Here is an 18,402-nt window from a genome sequence, read left to right on the forward strand (position 1 = left end):
TGAAGGCATTCTTCCAAGAAAAAACAAGATAACTGCACTCTCAGAAAACTTCTTAACTGTGGGTAAGATTGTCTGTACAGATATTTTGTATGTTAATGTGGGTTTAGGCTTGTCCCACACAGCCGTACTCTCCTGGAAATCATGATGCAGAACATCATATGAACTGCACATCAGGGTTTTTATGATGAAGCATTTGAGGGGCTGAGGGGCTGATTCTCCTTCTCTCTCTCTCTCTCTCTCTCTCTCTCTCTCTCTCACACACACACACACACACACACACACACACACAAACACACATAGGAAACCACAGGGGGGGAAGAGAGAGAGAGAGAGAGAGAGAGAGAGAGGAAACCAGTTCATATTCTCTGATTCTGCAGAATTTTTCAAGATCCACTGAGCTACTGTTGTGCACTCGACAGGCCTATGAGCCTCCTCCAAACACTTGATCACCCAAAACAAACAAAAAATGCTTTTCAAACTTTCTTACAAAAAAGGTGAAAAGCTTTTTAATATTAAATAGCCCAAAAAATAACATACATTCCAGCAAAAGTTGTGCCCACAATTGCAATAAACATCATATAGACCACCTCCTGGTGTAAACTCCACAGCGTACTCACACCCAGGTGCCGGACACCATTTCGCCTGCATGAGAACCATCACCAAAGTATACTGTAACTTCCCAAACATTAGATAGATACTTCACTTATGCAGTGTGGTAAGCTACAATTATTAAGAGTTTTGCCTCTAAACCCTGTAGAAAACCAACTATCTTGACCTTCCGATTATCTTCTACATAAGATCTTAATACATAACGCCTGTACTTCGCTTTGTCATCTTCTGATACCAAAGGCAGAGCCAAATCCTCTCCGACAGCAGCAGAACAATCCGGATTCGGACACTGCAATGAAAGGCAACCTGGACCGTCGTTGATGGATGTATGGATATACCCTACACACCAAAAAAAAAAAAAATGGAGTATAGAGACACCTGTTCAGATGAAGACCAATTGAAGCTTTCATCAACATTTCGATTTACCTCTCAACATCAGTAACAAAAGCGTACCTGCCCAGCATGAATTGCAAAAGAAATGACAGCACACTGCAGCTTGCATTTTTTCAGTAGGATGGTACTCCAAACATATACCACATTTGAGCTGTCATCACAAAAGAAGCATTCAGGTGTAAAACTGACTTCTTAATTGCATCCACATTTCTAAATTCTATCCATAGTGCAACAGCCTGGGCTAGGTCCTGGACACAACACTCAGTAAGCACCTGCAGTCTGTGGACTCCCTGTTGTGTCTTGCATCAAGTTCATGCATCAATACAAGCCAAACCATTGACTAGCCACATCACGTCATCATGGTGACAGATCAGCCACATTTTCCACTTGCAAGATGAAAAGCCACTGGCCATAAATTCCAAGTCCAGCTGATGTATCGAACAGAGCCAGACATGGCCTTTCCACACCCACTGGTGCCCATAACATCAGTGAGTAAGTACTATCCACCCATTCCTGCTTCCTTCCTCTTAGCAATGCAGGTTGGCTGCAAGAGCAAAAATGGGCATCCCCGAACCCATTCCCTTCCTCATCACTACCAGTTTAAGACTTCCAGGTCAATTTATAAATTCTGATGTGCAAGGGCTGAGCAAAAGTGAAAATGAATCAACAACTTCGGCAACAGAGCAACTCTTACAGCGGCATCCCATTCAAGTTGTGCAACCACCATATCCTACTTTCAGCCCGAGCCTTTCTCAAGGGAGAAGGGGATGATGCCCAACTTTGTTGAGCTGCGGATAAACAATTGGGAGGCCCCATCTTACCAATTGCCTAGGCAACCAAAGAGTCACTCTTGTTGAAATGAATTTGAAGGGAAAGGTATACACGTGGTTGCTGGATTGAAAATCCAAGATCCGCACTCGATATTGATTGGGATGAGTTCAAGCAAAGGTTCATTGAGACTACTGCTAAACCCGAGGATGAATATGCAAAATTTGTAAAAAATTCTATGAAGGGTAGAACTTTTGAGGATTATGTCAATGATTTAAGAGACTTTTACCAATGGGTTTGGTGCCTAAAGTTTGACCGCAGACTTGATGAGGATCATCACGATGTGTCACGTGCATCCCACACTTGGATGCCACGTGGACATATCTGTACAAGCAGGTGCAAGACCTGGAGTGGAAACTCGTCCCTTGTGTTGCCACGATCTTCCAAGAAGGGAGGAAAGAGTATCACCTTGACATAGGTCAAATTGAGCCTTCGCTTATGCTTAAGTAGCCACACTTATGTACTAAGCCAAGCATGTGGTGTGGTCTAGGAATTTGGTTAGCATAAATCATGTTGATGTAGTGTAGGCTTAATGGAAGTTTATTTACATTTAGGATAAATCATGTTGATGTAGTGTAGGCTTAATGGAAGTTTATTTACATTTAGGATAAACTCTTTTCATTGATTACAATTTGGATTGGATAACTATATTATTTATGATTAATAATCCATGCTTCACTTGTGATTACGTATTGGATTTGTTGTCGTAACATCTTTCCCGGTTGTGACATGTGCACCTGAGTTCACTTGTAGGACAAAAAATTATTATTAGAAAAATGATCTACATAAAGTAACATAGGGAAAATTGAATCTAAAAAATTCATGGACAGTCAAGTTGCCAACTAAACTTGGGATTAATTGCTCTTAATTCGTCCCAAGTGATTGAGTACTGTCATGAATGGATCTGAATACATCCATAAGTGGATACCCACATGAAAGTGCAAGCAATCCACAAGTGATACATGATGTGATTTAAGCAAACTCAGCCATGGACTTGGCTATTGCAAAATTCCTATCCCTGCCATTTGTGGATTCAAACAAGGGAAGGTTATTGAGTGAGTTTGTTTTGTTGGGAAAATTTCAGATGAAGGATGCCGCCTTGAATTGGTGGCTAAAAGTAGTACACGAAGGGACCGAGGCGAAGACATGGACCGACTTCAAGACTATGTTCAACAAGAAATTCCTACCCGCAAACTTTGAAGCAAAAATGGGATGAGGTAAAGCAGAAAGTTGGTGAGAATGTGGCATCTTACCTCAACAATTTTTCAGCAGTTTCTTTGAAGTTTACTTCATATACTCCCATTCCACCACTAATGGAGATGCGTAAGTTTGTGAATGGATTACAACCTAAGCTTATGCAAGCAACTTATATGGCTAGACCGAAAACGTTGAAAGAAGCCCAAGACAGCTTTGCAAGCCGAGGCCTTGTACATGCCTTGGATGGACAACAAGACGAAGAACGACAATCGGGATCCATATCAAAGGAAGAAGTTTAAAGACCAATCTCCATCAAGAGCCGAGTCTCAAGAGAAGAAGGATTGGAGTGGAGAAAAACCTCCACTCTTTCGAAGAAGATTGCCCCTCAAGCAACGTGAGGAATATACCAAAGAAGGGAAGTGTTTCCAATGTGGAAAGAAGGAACACTTGGCTGCAAATTGCCCCAACCTACCAGAGCAAGAAGTTAAAGAGACCAAAAGATCATCAAATTGACATCCTGCCAGGAAGTTTGTCAAGAGGAGATTGCATTGGAGCAGTCTTGTACCATGAGGGCCATGTTGTGGCCTATGAAAATCTTTGATGAGGACTTCAAGGATTGTATTGGAATAAATTGTAGAATGGGAAATTTTGTGACTTTTCTTGTCATCAAGAAAGATTCTTTAATGAAGTAAACCCGTTTATTGGCCTAGCAGAAAGAACATTAAATCTTATGCTCAAGAATGATTGGTTTTGTCGGATGGACAAGTTTCACCAACAAAAGCTAGCAGGATTATTGCACCCATTGAATGTTCTATGGGAGAGTATTGCTATGGATTTTATCTTTGGATTACCAAAGTCAAATAATGATGGTATATGGACCTTTCAGATTACCAAGAAGATCAATCATGTATGTCATCGGATGGACCTTTTAGATCATTGGAGGATATAATGCCTTCCATCACAATTATGGAAACCATACACAGGATTACCACCTGAGGAGCCTATATCGAAGGATCCACTAGGGTTGAAAGAGCCAGAACAGATTGAGTTTCATTCTGTGAGAAAAAGAGGAAAGACAGAGGTCCGAAAGTTCCTCTTGGACTTTGAGAATTATTCGCTATTGGATGCGAAAGGGATGCCAGAGGAGTACTTCTAGGACTATCCAAATATACTTTGAGTTTATGAGAAAGTGGTTGGTTCAGATATATTCAAAGTACAAGTATATCGACATCTTGCAAACAAGAGAGATTCAAGAGGGAGGGATTGTGCCTCTAGCTCTCTTCACCGTAGATATATTGGACTGAAATTGATCATTATTCTGCTTATAATGGGCTCTAGTTTGGGTGGCAATAATGCCCGATAGCCCAAGGAACAAGATTTGTATTTGGGTGGCAACGATTCCAGAAGACCCATTGGATGGCACCAACGCCAGAACGAGATTTGTATATGGAAGGCAACAATGCCAAATGACCCATTGGACTGCAACAATGCCAGATGTCTTGGACTTCACAGTCGGGCGGTTCTAGTGAATAGATGGACCAAATGACTATATTGGACTTCGTAATCGGGCGGTCATTGTGACAGATGGACAAGATGACTGTATTGGATTTCATAGTCGGGTGGTCATTGCAACTGGATGGCCCAAATGACTATTGATGAACTCTCGGGTGGTCCTAGTAACCAAATGGCCTTGAGCGAACTCTTGGGCGGTCCTAGTGACCAGATGGCCTTGAGCTATAGTCTGAACGGTTTCCCTCGAGAGCCAAATAGCTCAGCACGGTTTCTGATGAAACCAGACAATAGGACAATCCATAAACAGAAGGATCATTACTTGTGCACTGCATATTGATGTATGTTGGAACTTCTTTGACTTTGTGTGCTGTTTTTGATGTATGTAAAATGCTTGGATTTATGGCATGTGATAGTCCACTGGGCTCCAGACTACCTGGCAAGTACCTGGAATACCCAGTAGACACGAATGATGCATACTTGTTTGTTGACTAGCTTCTGTCTCGTTTTCACAAGAGGCAAGTATGCATTTATTTTAACTAACACATGTGACAAGCCATGAAGACGTACCATCAAGAACAAAGACATTGGTCAAAGATAAGGCATAGAGATGTTGTCAGATGAGCAGATGACACCACACATATGGGAAAAGACTAAATGCACAAGCTCACCCGACAGGGCTAGTACAGCGAGATTTGAAACATATGGATGTACTTGATGTACTTGAAACACATGGATATACATGGAATATATGGAACAATTGCAATCCACAGTTGAGGACAACTGCAATATAAGAGGGAGGGAATGTAACTGTTTGGCCCTCCTAGCTCTATTTCACATGATGGAACACATGCCTGGACACATGGATAGTTTGATGAAAGCATGGAAACATGGATCATGAAGTTGGCTCAGGAAAAAGCACCGGTTTTGGACAAAAAGCAAGAAAAGCAAAAAGTCAAACTTAGTTGACCGCAAGCCAAGGGCACCATTGGAAAGAGGAGACTGAGTTGGATCAAAAAGCTACAAGCCGCTTTTTCAAAAAGCAGCTCCAAGGCCAAAAAGCAAGGCCCTGAAGCTAGAAAGGCAATAAATCAAGAACTTTGGCAAAAGATGAGCAATATTTTATTATTACTAAAATATTAAAGCAAAAAGAGAAAAGCAAAGGATAAAGTATTGCTTTTGGCAAAAAGCAAGGCCCTCCCCAAGTATAAAAGAAGCTAGATCTCTCTTGTTTTGGGCATCAAGCTTGTGGAGAGCAAGGAGACCCTCATCTTCATCTACTCGCCGCCACCGCCGGCCGCCGCCGTCGAGAGCTGCCGCCGTCACCGCCGCATCTGATCACTGCCCGCCGCCAGCGCTGCCAACATTTTCCTCCCGATCCACAGCAAGGGGATTGGAAGTCGGGCACTCATATCTGCCATTTAGGTGTTTGTTATTTTCGAGAAGCTTCTTGAGGATTTTCCTAAAGATTGGGTGTTGAGTTCACTTGGATTCGGACTTGGACTTGGACTTGGATCTAGACTTGGAACTTGGACTTGGATTTGGATCTGGACTTGGAACTTGGACTTGGATTTGAGATTTGGATTTGGAACTTAGACTTGGATTTGGACTTGGACTTGGACTTGGACTTGGACTTGGATATTGCATTTGGATTTGGATTCATTGAACTTGGAATCATTGGATTTGGATTTGGATATCGGATCTGGTACTAGCCCGGTGAGAGATACTCGTGGGTCATCCCTGTGGTGTGCTTGGCATCAGAGATCTTGTGCCTCGACATCGACATCGACTTGGATATCCTACATCGACATTTTCACTATTCCCCCTGGTTTGTGGCTTCTTATCCTTTCCATTAGCTATATTCCAGAGCCCTTTCTTCATAAGCCTTTACTATCAAATTTATCTGTGTGACTCTTAGAATCCATTTTAACAAGGTCCTACCACTTGGCTTACAATTCAAGGGCAATGTCTATTGCTTTACAAAACCCTAATTTAATTAGTGTAAAGTGAGAAGGTTAAGCAATGATTAAAAAAACACTCCCACATGTCTGTGGAGAAAATAGGTTGATTTGGAGTGATGATTTGGAGCATTAAATCAAAGGGCATTTGGGATTTGACGTGATGGAGTTGTAGCACATCCCTAATGGCAAAAATGAACCACTAATGGTCTGAGATTTCTGAGTTTAGAGTTGATAAGAACTTGATTAGTGAGCTTTACTCACTCTTAACAGTGCAAAAAACAGAGGTTTTTGGAGCTTTAACTTGATGAAGTTAGGGTTTGATTGAGCTCAAATGCTCTTGGGGCATTGAATAGCAGTGTGTTAACTTTGATTTGAGCTTATGAAATAAAGCATTGAGCAAAAAAAGCATGGATTATCACTGTATTACCAAACTGTCTCTATGGACTGACAGACCTGGATCGCTATGTTGAAGGCTTCAAATCGAAAAACTGACGTTACCATCGTATAGAGCACCCTTGAAAACCGCTGGGGCTAAGTGGAATTAGTAAATGACACTTCGTAGCTGAAAAGATCTGATTTTCCCCCAAAATATAGCCTGCTTGATTTTCGAGTTGTTGTTGGCGTCACGTTGCTTTGTTTGACGATTCCACCTGCAGACACCTGCGCCGATGAGCTGCGAAGAGGCCCCCGAAAGCCTCGTGAGCTATGGGGCTGAGTAGAGGGAGAAATCAGCCCTAACCAAGCTCTAATACCAATAAGATCATGGAGGCTCAAATGCATCAAGGAGGCTCATGATTTAGGCATGATGAAGCGATTATGGTGCTAAACAATAAGATTAATGCTAAGCTAACATAATTAGCATAATCACAACATAATGACAATGTGATAAAGTAGAATGAAGTGTATTGATCTTGAATTAGAGAGCCTCTTAAATAGGCAACAATAATCTAATCAAGATTAGGTGGTAATGAGATTCACAATCTTCTCCTAGACTCTATCCCTAAATCTAGCCTAGCCCAACTATTCTCTCCCATAATTCTAGCATTCCTAGATGTATGGTGGGCTCATTGGCATCTTCTAGACCACTTGCAAAAGTAGAGATTCCTCAGTAACTTGAAGGCATCTACTACTAGATAATTACAAGGCATCTACTACTAGATAATTACAACGACAAATAACCTTAGACCAAATGACCCTTACATTCATAAGTGACTAGGGATATTTGGTGAACGCCCAACACATGACATGAACATGCTAAGTCCCGTTACTAATCCCTAAAGGGTAGAAGGAAAAATAGATAGACTAGGCCATGAGCATGGCACAAGAGGACACCACAAGGGCATTCTGTGGATTCAAGACCAAGTCCGTAGGTGGCTCAAAGGGGCTGCAGACACCGTCGGCAACAGACAATATTTATTGTATTTTGCTACTGGCCAACTTATGGGGTTTGTCCCAAGGCCTATATAAGGCTCCTTTATGGGCTGGGTCATAGAGGAGGACTCTTTTGAGTCAAGATCTCCTTTTCAAGGGAAGCCTATGGCTTGCCAAAGTTGTACTACCTTTTTGTACGTTATGAATATACTGAAACTCGGCTCTCTCTCTCTCTCTCTCTCTCTCTATCTTCTATTTGTGTTTTGCATCAAGCATGTTCCATCAAGACTTCCAGAGCTTCCGCATGTGACATTGGTATCAGAAATTCAAGTTGGTTCTAAAATATTGTTGTTGGCTATGTCCCGCCCACCCTTACTGCATCACGCATGGATGATGCCATCGCCCGTGTCTTGATCTTTTGGTGGTGGGGTGACGAGGCAACATTGTATCAACATCACGCTCAGCAAGGCTAAACACTAATGCTGTCCCAAATGAAGGTGCACAATCCAAGGAGAGTAACACAAGACGTGCATGAAGTTCCCAGGAGGTTGGTTAGTGGTGTTCACAATAGCAATGAAATGCATTTCCAACATTTAGGAAACGTGTATGAAACGTCAAAACGTTTCATCCATTGGAAACGTGGTTTCAAACAAACTTTTTCCACAAGCGAATTTGAAACTACACCCGCATTGAGTACCCACCGCCTTTCATCCTGAGAACGTCGACCTCTGACATCTGCACTCCTGGGACCAAGCGAAGGTGAGCCTGTCACCCTTGGGCCTTCACCCACTACCTTCTTATTCTTGCCTGCAGTGTCATTAGCCTGGACATTTTCCAGTATGAAAGGGCTCTGATGGACTCCAAGACGTCGAAATATTTCGAAAGTACAAGCTTTAGGAATGGTGGAATATAAAGGACCACACTCCTAAAATTTAGGAGAGTTGCTATTTTTGGCCCGACTCCGATGGAAATTATGTTCGCATCATTACATCTGGAATAGAGCGGAAACCAAGAGTTGCCGACGTACCTATGACAAATGAGCTACTAGTTGGGATATTTTTAGAGGTAAAGATTATGGGAGAACCCATCTCTTAGATTGGGACATGTGGCAAGAAAGTGGATCAAAGTGAGACAAGTGGCCTCACACTTGTCATTTCAGCTATTGTGTGGCTCTCCACTTGTCATTATAGCCTTCTCTTGCCACTTTAGCTCATTGGAGGCCCAAATCTATAAATTGGAGTCCTCTTTCTTCATGTGGAGGAGGCTCTCTTGCTGCACACTAGTCTCTACCACCATTACAGGCTACCCTAATGATGGCTACTCTCTCTCTCTCTCTCTCTCTCTCTCTCTCTTGAAGGCTGCCCATGAAGTATACCGGTTGTTGGGGATTGTTTTGGAGTCTTCCATCATGAAGAAATACTGAAGGCAAGGGTATTTAATCATTTTATTATGATTTCTAGCCACTATACTTGTTGTACCAGTCCTTGTACTTGTTGTACTTGTTGTACCAACCACTATACCAACCACTGTACCAACCATTATACCTGTTGTACCAACATTTGTACCTGCTATACCTGTTGTACCAACCACTGTACCAGCTATACCAACCATTGTACCTGATGTACCAGCCATTGTACTTGTTGTACTGGCTGAATGGAGAGTTGTACTTGCTATACTAGCTCTATTGCATGAAGACCCGTGGTTTTTGGGAAAGAATCAGTAACCACACGGAGGTATATGGATTATATTGTTGGCTCGGCATTTCTACAGCCTGTGTTTCGGCATGGTAGCCTCGTGTTGGGCTGTGTTATGGCATTTGTATATGGATAATCTGGCATCTCCCATGGGGAGAGTAAGGCTCTCAAAGCTTGTACATGATATTATTCTCCTTGGGTAATAAAATACTCGGCCCATTCCAGCCTCTATGCGGTGTCACATGTGCAAGCTCCATTTTCAGCATTTGTGGATGTTTTGTCCAACTTTTATGTTTTATGCAAAGTGATGATGGATATGTGTTAAGGTTGAGGCCATGTTTAAATGTTTTTATATGCATTGATGGTATCAACAAGTGTGTCAGAGGCCCTAGTCCCCTGGGCACCCGCGAGTTATATTGGTATCAAAGCATAGGCTTTCTTGGAAGCGGAGGCTATCAGAATGAATAGTGGAAATGAAGACAACTGCTGTTGAGAGCAATTTATAGATGAAAGAGAGAGAGAAGCTATGTGACTCTCCTATATACACCAATAAAATCCCGGAAAATATACAAGATGGAGTGTGGGGGCAAGGGGCCGTTTTATATGGCCCCTGGCTGCTGGTCGACCAGCTCATAATCAGCCGACAGCAGCCCTGGCTGCCCACTGAAGGCTTTCAGCAGTTAGGGTTAGGGTTTGGAGGTACTGCAAACAGAAACGACGGGAAGCAGAGAGAGAGAGAGAGAACACGACTCTTTGTGTATTCAGTTGTGATAATGTGAAGTACAATAGCCACATAATGAAGTGAGCTAAAAGATGTGTTCACATGTCCGGCCATAAAATGTGCCGGGTGGACCAAAACACTTATAAACTGTTATAAGTGAAACTAAGCTAAACCAGGGGAAAAAACCTCCACTAACTGAAGTAAAAAGTGCCCCAGTAATCTACTGATGATCACTAGCACTCCTCTAGGTGCATACACAACATAAAACCCAACAAACCCCCATGGAGTGATATGTGATCACTGTACATCATCCACCAAAAGGAAACAAATTCAAAGCAGTGCGGAATGCTTCGAATTTCGGACGTGGTAGTGCCTTGGTGAAGATGTCTGCCACATTCTGATCTGTAGGACAGTAGATCAGACTGATATCACCTGCCTGGAGTCTCTCCCGAGCAAAATGATAGTGAATCTCAATGTGTTTCGTGCGAGCATGAAACACAGGATTCCTGGCCACAGCAATGGCACTCTGACTATCAGTATAGATAAGTGTAGGCTCCTGCACTGAAATATCCATATCAGTCATGAGATGACGCAACCAAACACACTCAACAGTAGTAGTGTAGGCTGCTTTGTACTCTGCCTCACAAGACAAAGTGGCCATGGTGGTTTGTTTCTTGCTTAGCCAAGAAATGCATGAAGAGCCAAGAAAGAAACAATTTCCACTAGTGGAATGTCTGGTATCAAAATCACCAACCCAATCTGAATCACTGTAAGCATATAACTGCATGTCACCCCCCTCAGAATAAAGCAATCCAAGAGACAAGGTACCCTGCAAATACCGGAATACACGCTTCACAGCTTGCCAATGTGACAATCGCGGGCTGTGCATGAATCTGCTCAACTGAGATACGGCATACTGAATATCTGGCCGTGTAGTACACAAATAAATAAGGCACCCAACAGCCTGAGCATATGTAGTGGCATCAAAGGAAATACTGTCATCTTGTAGTGACAGTTTCATCCCACGCTCCATAGGAGTGCTAATAGGCTTGCAATCCTGAAATTTAAACTTCTCCAGAAGTTTAGCAACATACCGAGATTGCAACAACCCAATGCCTCTGTTATCCTGCACAAACTGTATGCCCAAATAGTAGTGTACAAGCCCAAATCAGACATGTCAAATGTCTGTTGCAGTATCTCTTTAAAAGCTGCAATTTTGTCATCATTTGATCCCATGAGCAAGAGATCATCTACATAAAGACTGATGACCAGCAGATCTTTCTCTTCTTTCTTTACATACAAAGTGGCTTCTGATGGACTATTCACAAATCCTTGAGTGAGTAGGAAAGCATCTATCTTTGCATACCAAGCCCGTGGAGCTTGTTTCAAACCATACAAGGCCTTTTTCAGCCTGCATACTTTCCCTTCATGACCATGTTCTGCAAAACCTATGGGCTGATATACATAAACTTCCTCCTTGAGGTCCCCATGTAGGAAAGCAGTCTTAATGTCCAACTGGTGACACAACCCAACCACGATGTGCAGCCAATGCAATGACACACCTAAGTGTCGACATACGGAATGTAGGAGCAAATGTCTCCTCATAATCAATGCCCTTCTTCTGTGCATAGCCCTTTGCAACTAGATGGGCTTTGTACCTGTCAATGGATCCATCTCCATGTCTTTTCAACTTATAGACCCACTTAGTACCAATGGCTTTCTTGCCTTTGGGCAGATCAACCAAATCCCATGTTTGATTCCTTTTAATAGAATCAAGCTCATCCTGCATGGCTTTATTCCAATGCACATTGTCTCGTGCATCCACAAATGAATCAGGCTCATCATCATCCTGTAAACTGGCTGCCATAACCATATTCAAATCCATGATGTGTGCATGCTCATTGGTCCGTGTCTCCCTGAGTACGACCAGTGTAAACATGTTATGTCGCCGCATAAGCATAAGACTACCAAAATTTACATGCCCCATGCGAGCATGCCATAACTCCGCATCAACCATAGCTGGAGTAAGAGTGAATGCATTATAAGCAGACTGGTCCACTGGCTGAAATGCATCCAACTGATAAAGTCCATGACATAATGTACCAGTAAGCATCAATGTCAAAGCATTAGCTTTGTCTCTGACCATGCACTTGTCATCATCAAAGTGGACTTGCATACCACAGTGTGCTAAAGAAGATATGGACTACAAAGTCTTCTTTATCCCTGGTACATATAAGGCATCTGTAAGGCGAAGAATAGAGCCATCAATGGCTGTGAGCTGAATCTCCCCAATGCCACGAACTGGATATGAAGCATTGTTGGCACACTGAACAGTTTTGCCAGCAGGGACAGGGCCTACATGACAAAACAAATCCCTGCGAGATGTGATATGCTTTGAAGCACCACTATCAAAATACCAAGTACATGCATGCTCTGTCATACTGAGTGCCTGTGAAGACCAACAGGCATCATAGCTGCATGTATAGAAACAGTAATCCCTGTCCTCAACAAAAGAAGCAGTCTCTGGAGGAGCTTTAGAGGCATCATTTACAGACATCCCAGATTCCTTTGCCTTCTCTTTGGCAATCCTCTTTCTACACTCTGTGATGTAGTGACCTGGCTTCTTACAGTAATGGCATTTGCCCTTCTTCTTGGACTGTCCATCACCTTTCTTGGTATCCTGAGCTGAACCACCATCACCTGAATTCTGATTTGAACTCTTTGGCTGAGATTTGCCTTTCCCCTTTTGACCTGTAGTAAATGCTTGTTCAGCACTTGTGTTCATTTTCATATTCTTCCTGATTTGCTCTTCTTGTAGCAAGAGAGCAACAAGTTCCTAATACTTAAGGGGTTCAACAGCATTCCTCATGCTGAGGTTCAAAGAGGTATGAAAAGCCAAGTAAGATCTTGGCAAAGAGTTCAAGATGGTAGACACAAGCTGTGTTTCAGGAATAATCTCATCCACATTGATGAGTTGCTCCCTCAAATCCTGCAGCTTGTTTAAGTGGCTAGACATATCATCTCCTTCATGCATTTTCTGATTTTCCAGCTCTCTTTTCAATTTCCAATTAAAAGGTTGCTAGGAAGGGAAGGATGACAGGTTTGGGAGTCCATGTGGAGACAAAGGGATGATGATAAGTCACCAAGGGTCAGAAGTCGGAATCCCGTCATCAAGTTTAGCAGAGGGGGGGGGGGGTGTCATGTGCATGACATGTACATGCTAATCCCTAAAGGGCAGTAAGATAAACAGAATCATTCGAGCTTGAACAAGGTACTGGATGATAACAGAAGGGCATCCTGTGGATGCAAGATCAGGTCGGTAAGTTGATCAGCGTGTTACGGATGACATGATCAGGTCGGCAAGTTGATCAGAGTGTTACAGATGACGTTGGCTGCAAGCACAATATTCTGTGAATTTTCTGCTGGCCGACTATAAATGGTTGTCCCAAGTACTTATTAAAGGTTCAGCCATGCATTCATTTAGCCATTCAGTCCTTTAGGGACTGAGTCAATAGGATAGAACTCTCTTGAGTCAAGACAACCTTTTCTAAGGCATCCTAGGACTTGCCAATAATGTACACTTTTCGTACTATATTGAATATACTGAAACTCAGCTCTCTCTCTCTCTCTCTCTCTCTCTCTCTTCTCTCCATCTTCTGTATACGTTTTGCATCTACATGTTCCTGAAAGGTGTTAAGGGCTGAGGCTGCAAATTCAGCCGTGTTGGATCTCTTGAAATGTTATGTGGCGGATCAGAAGTCTTCTTGGGAGAAGTACTTACCGCTTGTGGAATTTGCAGACAACAACACGGTGCATGCATCTGTCGGAATATGCAGCGGAAATGATAACCAAACTTGGGTTGACAAGAGTAAGTAGAGTGCAGAAAATAGACAGCACAAGAGACACAGAGAAATAGGTGTGTGAACTCTTCTCTATACACAAGATCCCGTAGAATACTGAATGATACAATGGTGAGGAGCATGGGGCATATTTATATGCCCCATGGATGCAGTCGGCCTGCGCTAGAGGCTCTCCACGACTGCATAAAGCAGTCGGCCATCAGTAAGTATCTCCACGACTGTAAGAAGCAGGTCGGCCAGCCACCAGCACCTCCACGACTGTGTAAAACAGGTCGGCCAGCCATGAGGTGCAGTCGGCCAACACCATGGGCTCCTGCCAACCATCTGGCATCCATCCACACCATGGAAAAAATGGAAAAAAATACGGGGAGTGAGGAAAAATGATAAAACACCTATACAGGGCGGGCACACCCAGGCGGGCACACCCACAACAGAGGCCCTGGTGTATAAAAATAGACAGGAGATGACTTCTAACACCCCCTCTCAGCTCCTGGCTGTGAAATCAACCCAAGGGAGCTGAAGTGCCGCCTGAGCGTAGCCTGAGGTAGAGACTTCGTGAAGAGGTCCGCCGCATTGTCCTCCGTCGAACAATAAAGTAGCAAGATGTCACCAGCCAAGATCTTCTCACGTACAAAGTGATACTGTATCTCTATGTGCTTGGTCCGGGCATGGAAGATCGGGTTCCGAGCAATAGCTATACAACTCTGGTTATCGCACTGGATGACTGTGGGCTCCTTCTGTGGAAACCCAATCTCGCCAAGCAGCCTCCGCAGCCACACAAACTCACAAGCAGCCCGGTACTCGTGCCTCTGTCGAAGAGAGGACAATAGTTGGCTACCTCTTGTTGCTCCAAGAAACTGCTCCTGAGCCGAGGGTAAAACTGTATCCTGAAGTAGATCTCCTTGTGTCTGGATCTCCTCCCCAATCTGAGTCACTCCAACCTCGGAGTCTGACTCCATCCCCTCCTATATTTTCTTGCTTGGAAGGGACAGAGGGACCTGTCGTTTTGGGCAAACCTATGTAGCATAGTTGTGGGGCAGAAATACAGCCAGACATATTCAGTAAGAGATCTCTCTTTTGTTTGTGTGTTGTTTTGGCACGACATTTGAGTATGTGCCAAGAATGTTTTCAATTGGAAACAGGACATGGGTTTCATGCTGGGCCAGACCAGATGTTTCATGGGAAAACAGGTCACCCAATGCTTGTTGAAACAGGTCTTTGTTTCATGTGGAAACATGTATTTGGGTTTCTCCAAGAGATAGGTCACATGCAGGCAGCGGTCACAGGAGTGGACACATGTTTGGTATAGCCTTGCTTACTGATTGGACAGGGGTTCGGGAATCCATGACAGATACCCTTGGAAGGTAGAAATGAAATGAAATGAAATGTTATATTAACGTCTTCAAAAGGCCATAATGACCTATGAGACCAAAAGTTACATCATGGTGGATTTGATACAATATCTGGATTAAAAAAACACAGAAAATGAAAAATAAAGATGATACTACAGGCACCTAGAAAATGAAACTGGAAATGGAAGGTAAACAGAAACCCTTATAGGGTGTGAATATAGTGAGGGGGGGGGGGGGGGTACGCTATGGAGGTGAGTGGAATATAGTGAGGGGATACAATATCATGTGGGACGGAGGGGTACACTATGGAGGTGCCTCCATCTCATAATATGTGCCGCATCGGACGCTGGCGGATCTCCTCAATATCCTCCATGGTGAGTACTCTGACTGGACGTCTCCCATGCCGTGCTAGTATGGTCCTGATCCTCTGTTGTAGTCTCCGCCGGTGTCAAGATGGGCCTCTCATCTTGGGGCGCCTGGACCGCCCCAACTCTATAGCCCGATCAATCAATGTACCTCTGGTGCGGCTGTACTCTCTGGGGCTAGCTGCAATGCCTGCTGACCTGACTGCTCAATCTCTGGTCGAAAGAAGTCTGTAATCTGCCTCTGTAGGTGTCTCTCCCTCTCTGATCCCCTCCCTCTCAGGAGACCCTCTCTCTGTCTACGCAGCTCCAGCAAGTACAATCCAAGGCATCTCTGATCCTGGTATCTCATGACTCTAGAAAGTGGTCCAAAGCCCTCTCTGAACAGGCAGTGAAAACGGCCTCGTATCTCATAATATACTGGACAGTGACATATGTAATGTAACTCTGTCTGTGGCTCCATCTGGCACAGCTGACAAATCCTGGCCTCAGTTGGTACTCCTCTGAATCTGCCAGTCTCAATCTCTAGCTGGTGTGAGGATGTGCGCATCTGACCAATAGCACACCGTACCTCATGAGAAAGATGAGTATCCATGTAGCTGGGTCTAATCACAAACCCATCCTCCGTGAGCTGGAGAAGATGATCTCTATAGAAAGCCATCTTCGTACCAAGCTCGTGTGTCGGCTGTATCCATGTCCTCCTAGTGTCCAGCTGAGTCAAGTCCTGCCTGATAAGTCTGGTAATCTCTGCCCGTGTGAGAGAGAGGGAGGGTGCATCCAGGGAGTACTGAAATGGAGGGAAGTGTACAGGTGTGTCTACTGTATGGTATGTTGTGCTGTGATGTGAGTTCTCTTTTGGAAAACAGTTTGGGAGTCTTTCTTGTGATGCAGAAGCACTGGATGTGTCAGGGTGTGATGTTGTTCATAGGGTGAGAGGCTATGGATGGTTGTGGCAGCCCTAATCATGGGAGAAAGCTTCTGTATGCAAGACTCCATGTGAAGAGTCTTTTGATGTGAACAATGGCTGGACTTGTTTGTGGAAGCCGAGTGGACAAGAAGCCATGATGCAGGGTCTTTGCAGGCTTCTGGAGTTCTACTGTGACGGCTGAGTTTTCCAACCTTATTGTAATCAAAGCTCATATAATCAATTAAAGAAATACCACAAGGGGCGCCACTGCGTGTTGGGGCCAATCGGTGTCCGTGTACTGTTTGCAGGAGCACTCTAGCTCCCCCTGTTTGTTTTCCTTTTCTTGGTCCTCAAAGGTGTTGAAGTGTTTTGTGTGCGAGTGTTTGTTTCGCACCGCCCTTTGGTTTTGTCTGAAGACTTGAGGCTGCAACCCTAGAGTTGGTTTGGTTCATAGATATATGGATCGAACTCTATTTGTGCATGTATGCATACACTTTTTGAGGTATTATTGTATTCTGGTGCCATTGGATCATGGTACCCTTGAGAATACATTGGGAATACTCCGGATTGTGTCATGTGAGGCATGTATGCTGGTATGATACATCAAGTACTTTATTATGTTCATGGATGCACCATTGGGTGGGGCTCCTGCGGGATGGCCATAAACAGAGTGGGTAAAGCATCAAGAGGGACATATGTGGAAAGTACTTAGTAGATGTATTGTTTGGATGCATTGAGTGCTTTCATATGCTCATGTTGTACCGCCAGTCGTGGGTCCTACGGGATGTCCATGGGCGTAAGGCTTGCGAGAAGCCCTTAGACTGTTACTTTAGAGTAGGTAGAGCATCTTGAGGAGCATATCGTTTGCGAATGCATGTGTGTCATGCATATGTGTGTCATATGTAGAATGATGCATGGCTTTGTTTTTGGCTACACAGGTTACGTGTTTCCACTTGGTTTTAGACTTTTGTTGCAGGTTCTGAAGGAACAAGCAAGAGTTGTTTGTCACTTTTACGTGACAGTGTGGCCATATTGTGCAGGATGATTGCTTCATCACCCAGATGCATTGGAGGGCCATTGCTTTTGTCATATGGGACATCTTTGTTCATAAGATGCCTAACTGTGCCATTGAGTGCAATCGAGGACGCTTGCTATTTTTCAAGAGGGGGATATGTCACGACCCTATGTTTTTCTCCGGACAATATGCAAGTGTGCACGTATAAATAGGTGGGCTGGCCTCTCCCATTCCATATCTTCATTGTTGAGTTGTGTGGTTCATGTGTTGACACACTTGCTCCCTTTTGTATCCTTCACTTATGAGACTATTTGGTCTCTTGCTCGAGGTTGCATTCACTACAGTATATTCAGCTTATTGGCTTCATATATCTCTCTCTCTTGCACTCCCAGTTCAGCACATTCTAGTGCTCTCCTTGCTTCCGCCCTGTGCACACTCCATCAGTTTGGTTAGGTTATGGCTTTTATTGCTCAATTTGATATTGCCTTTAGTGATGGCTAAGACATGTGCGCATGTTCTTGAACGGCCGGGTTGCCCATTGGTGGATCTCTAAAAAGCTCTCACCTGATCCCATTACTACTTGGGATCGGTTTTATAGCTACCCGAGTTTGTATTTCACTGGT

General features: G+C 43.7%; 1 protein-coding gene across 6 annotated transcripts in view; it reads right to left on the bottom strand.

Annotated features, from left to right (window-relative positions):
• LOC147636641 (putative E3 ubiquitin-protein ligase ARI7) overlaps nucleotides 1-18,402 on the bottom strand; it is a 37,122-nt gene that overhangs the window by 11,671 nt on the left and 7,049 nt on the right. For all 6 annotated transcript variants that reach the window (XR_015266182.1, XM_086800094.1, XM_086800093.1 and 3 more), the window contains 4 exons: nucleotides 1,063-1,153; nucleotides 776-948; nucleotides 538-642; nucleotides 353-441 (listed from right to left, as the gene is read on the bottom strand). Coding sequence is in view for 5 of the 6 variants with exons in the window: in XM_086800094.1 (XP_086656220.1) it covers nucleotides 353-441; nucleotides 538-642; nucleotides 776-948; nucleotides 1,063-1,153 (458 nt within the window). In the remaining variant the exon portion in view is untranslated. The remainder of the gene's footprint in view (nucleotides 1-352; nucleotides 442-537; nucleotides 643-775; nucleotides 949-1,062; nucleotides 1,154-18,402) is intronic.

Source organism: Cibotium barometz, chromosome 7 (genome assembly GCF_041138505.1).
Source record: "Cibotium barometz isolate CiBa-2024 chromosome 7, ASM4113850v1, whole genome shotgun sequence".
Taxonomy (NCBI): domain Eukaryota; kingdom Viridiplantae; phylum Streptophyta; class Polypodiopsida; order Cyatheales; family Cibotiaceae; genus Cibotium; species Cibotium barometz.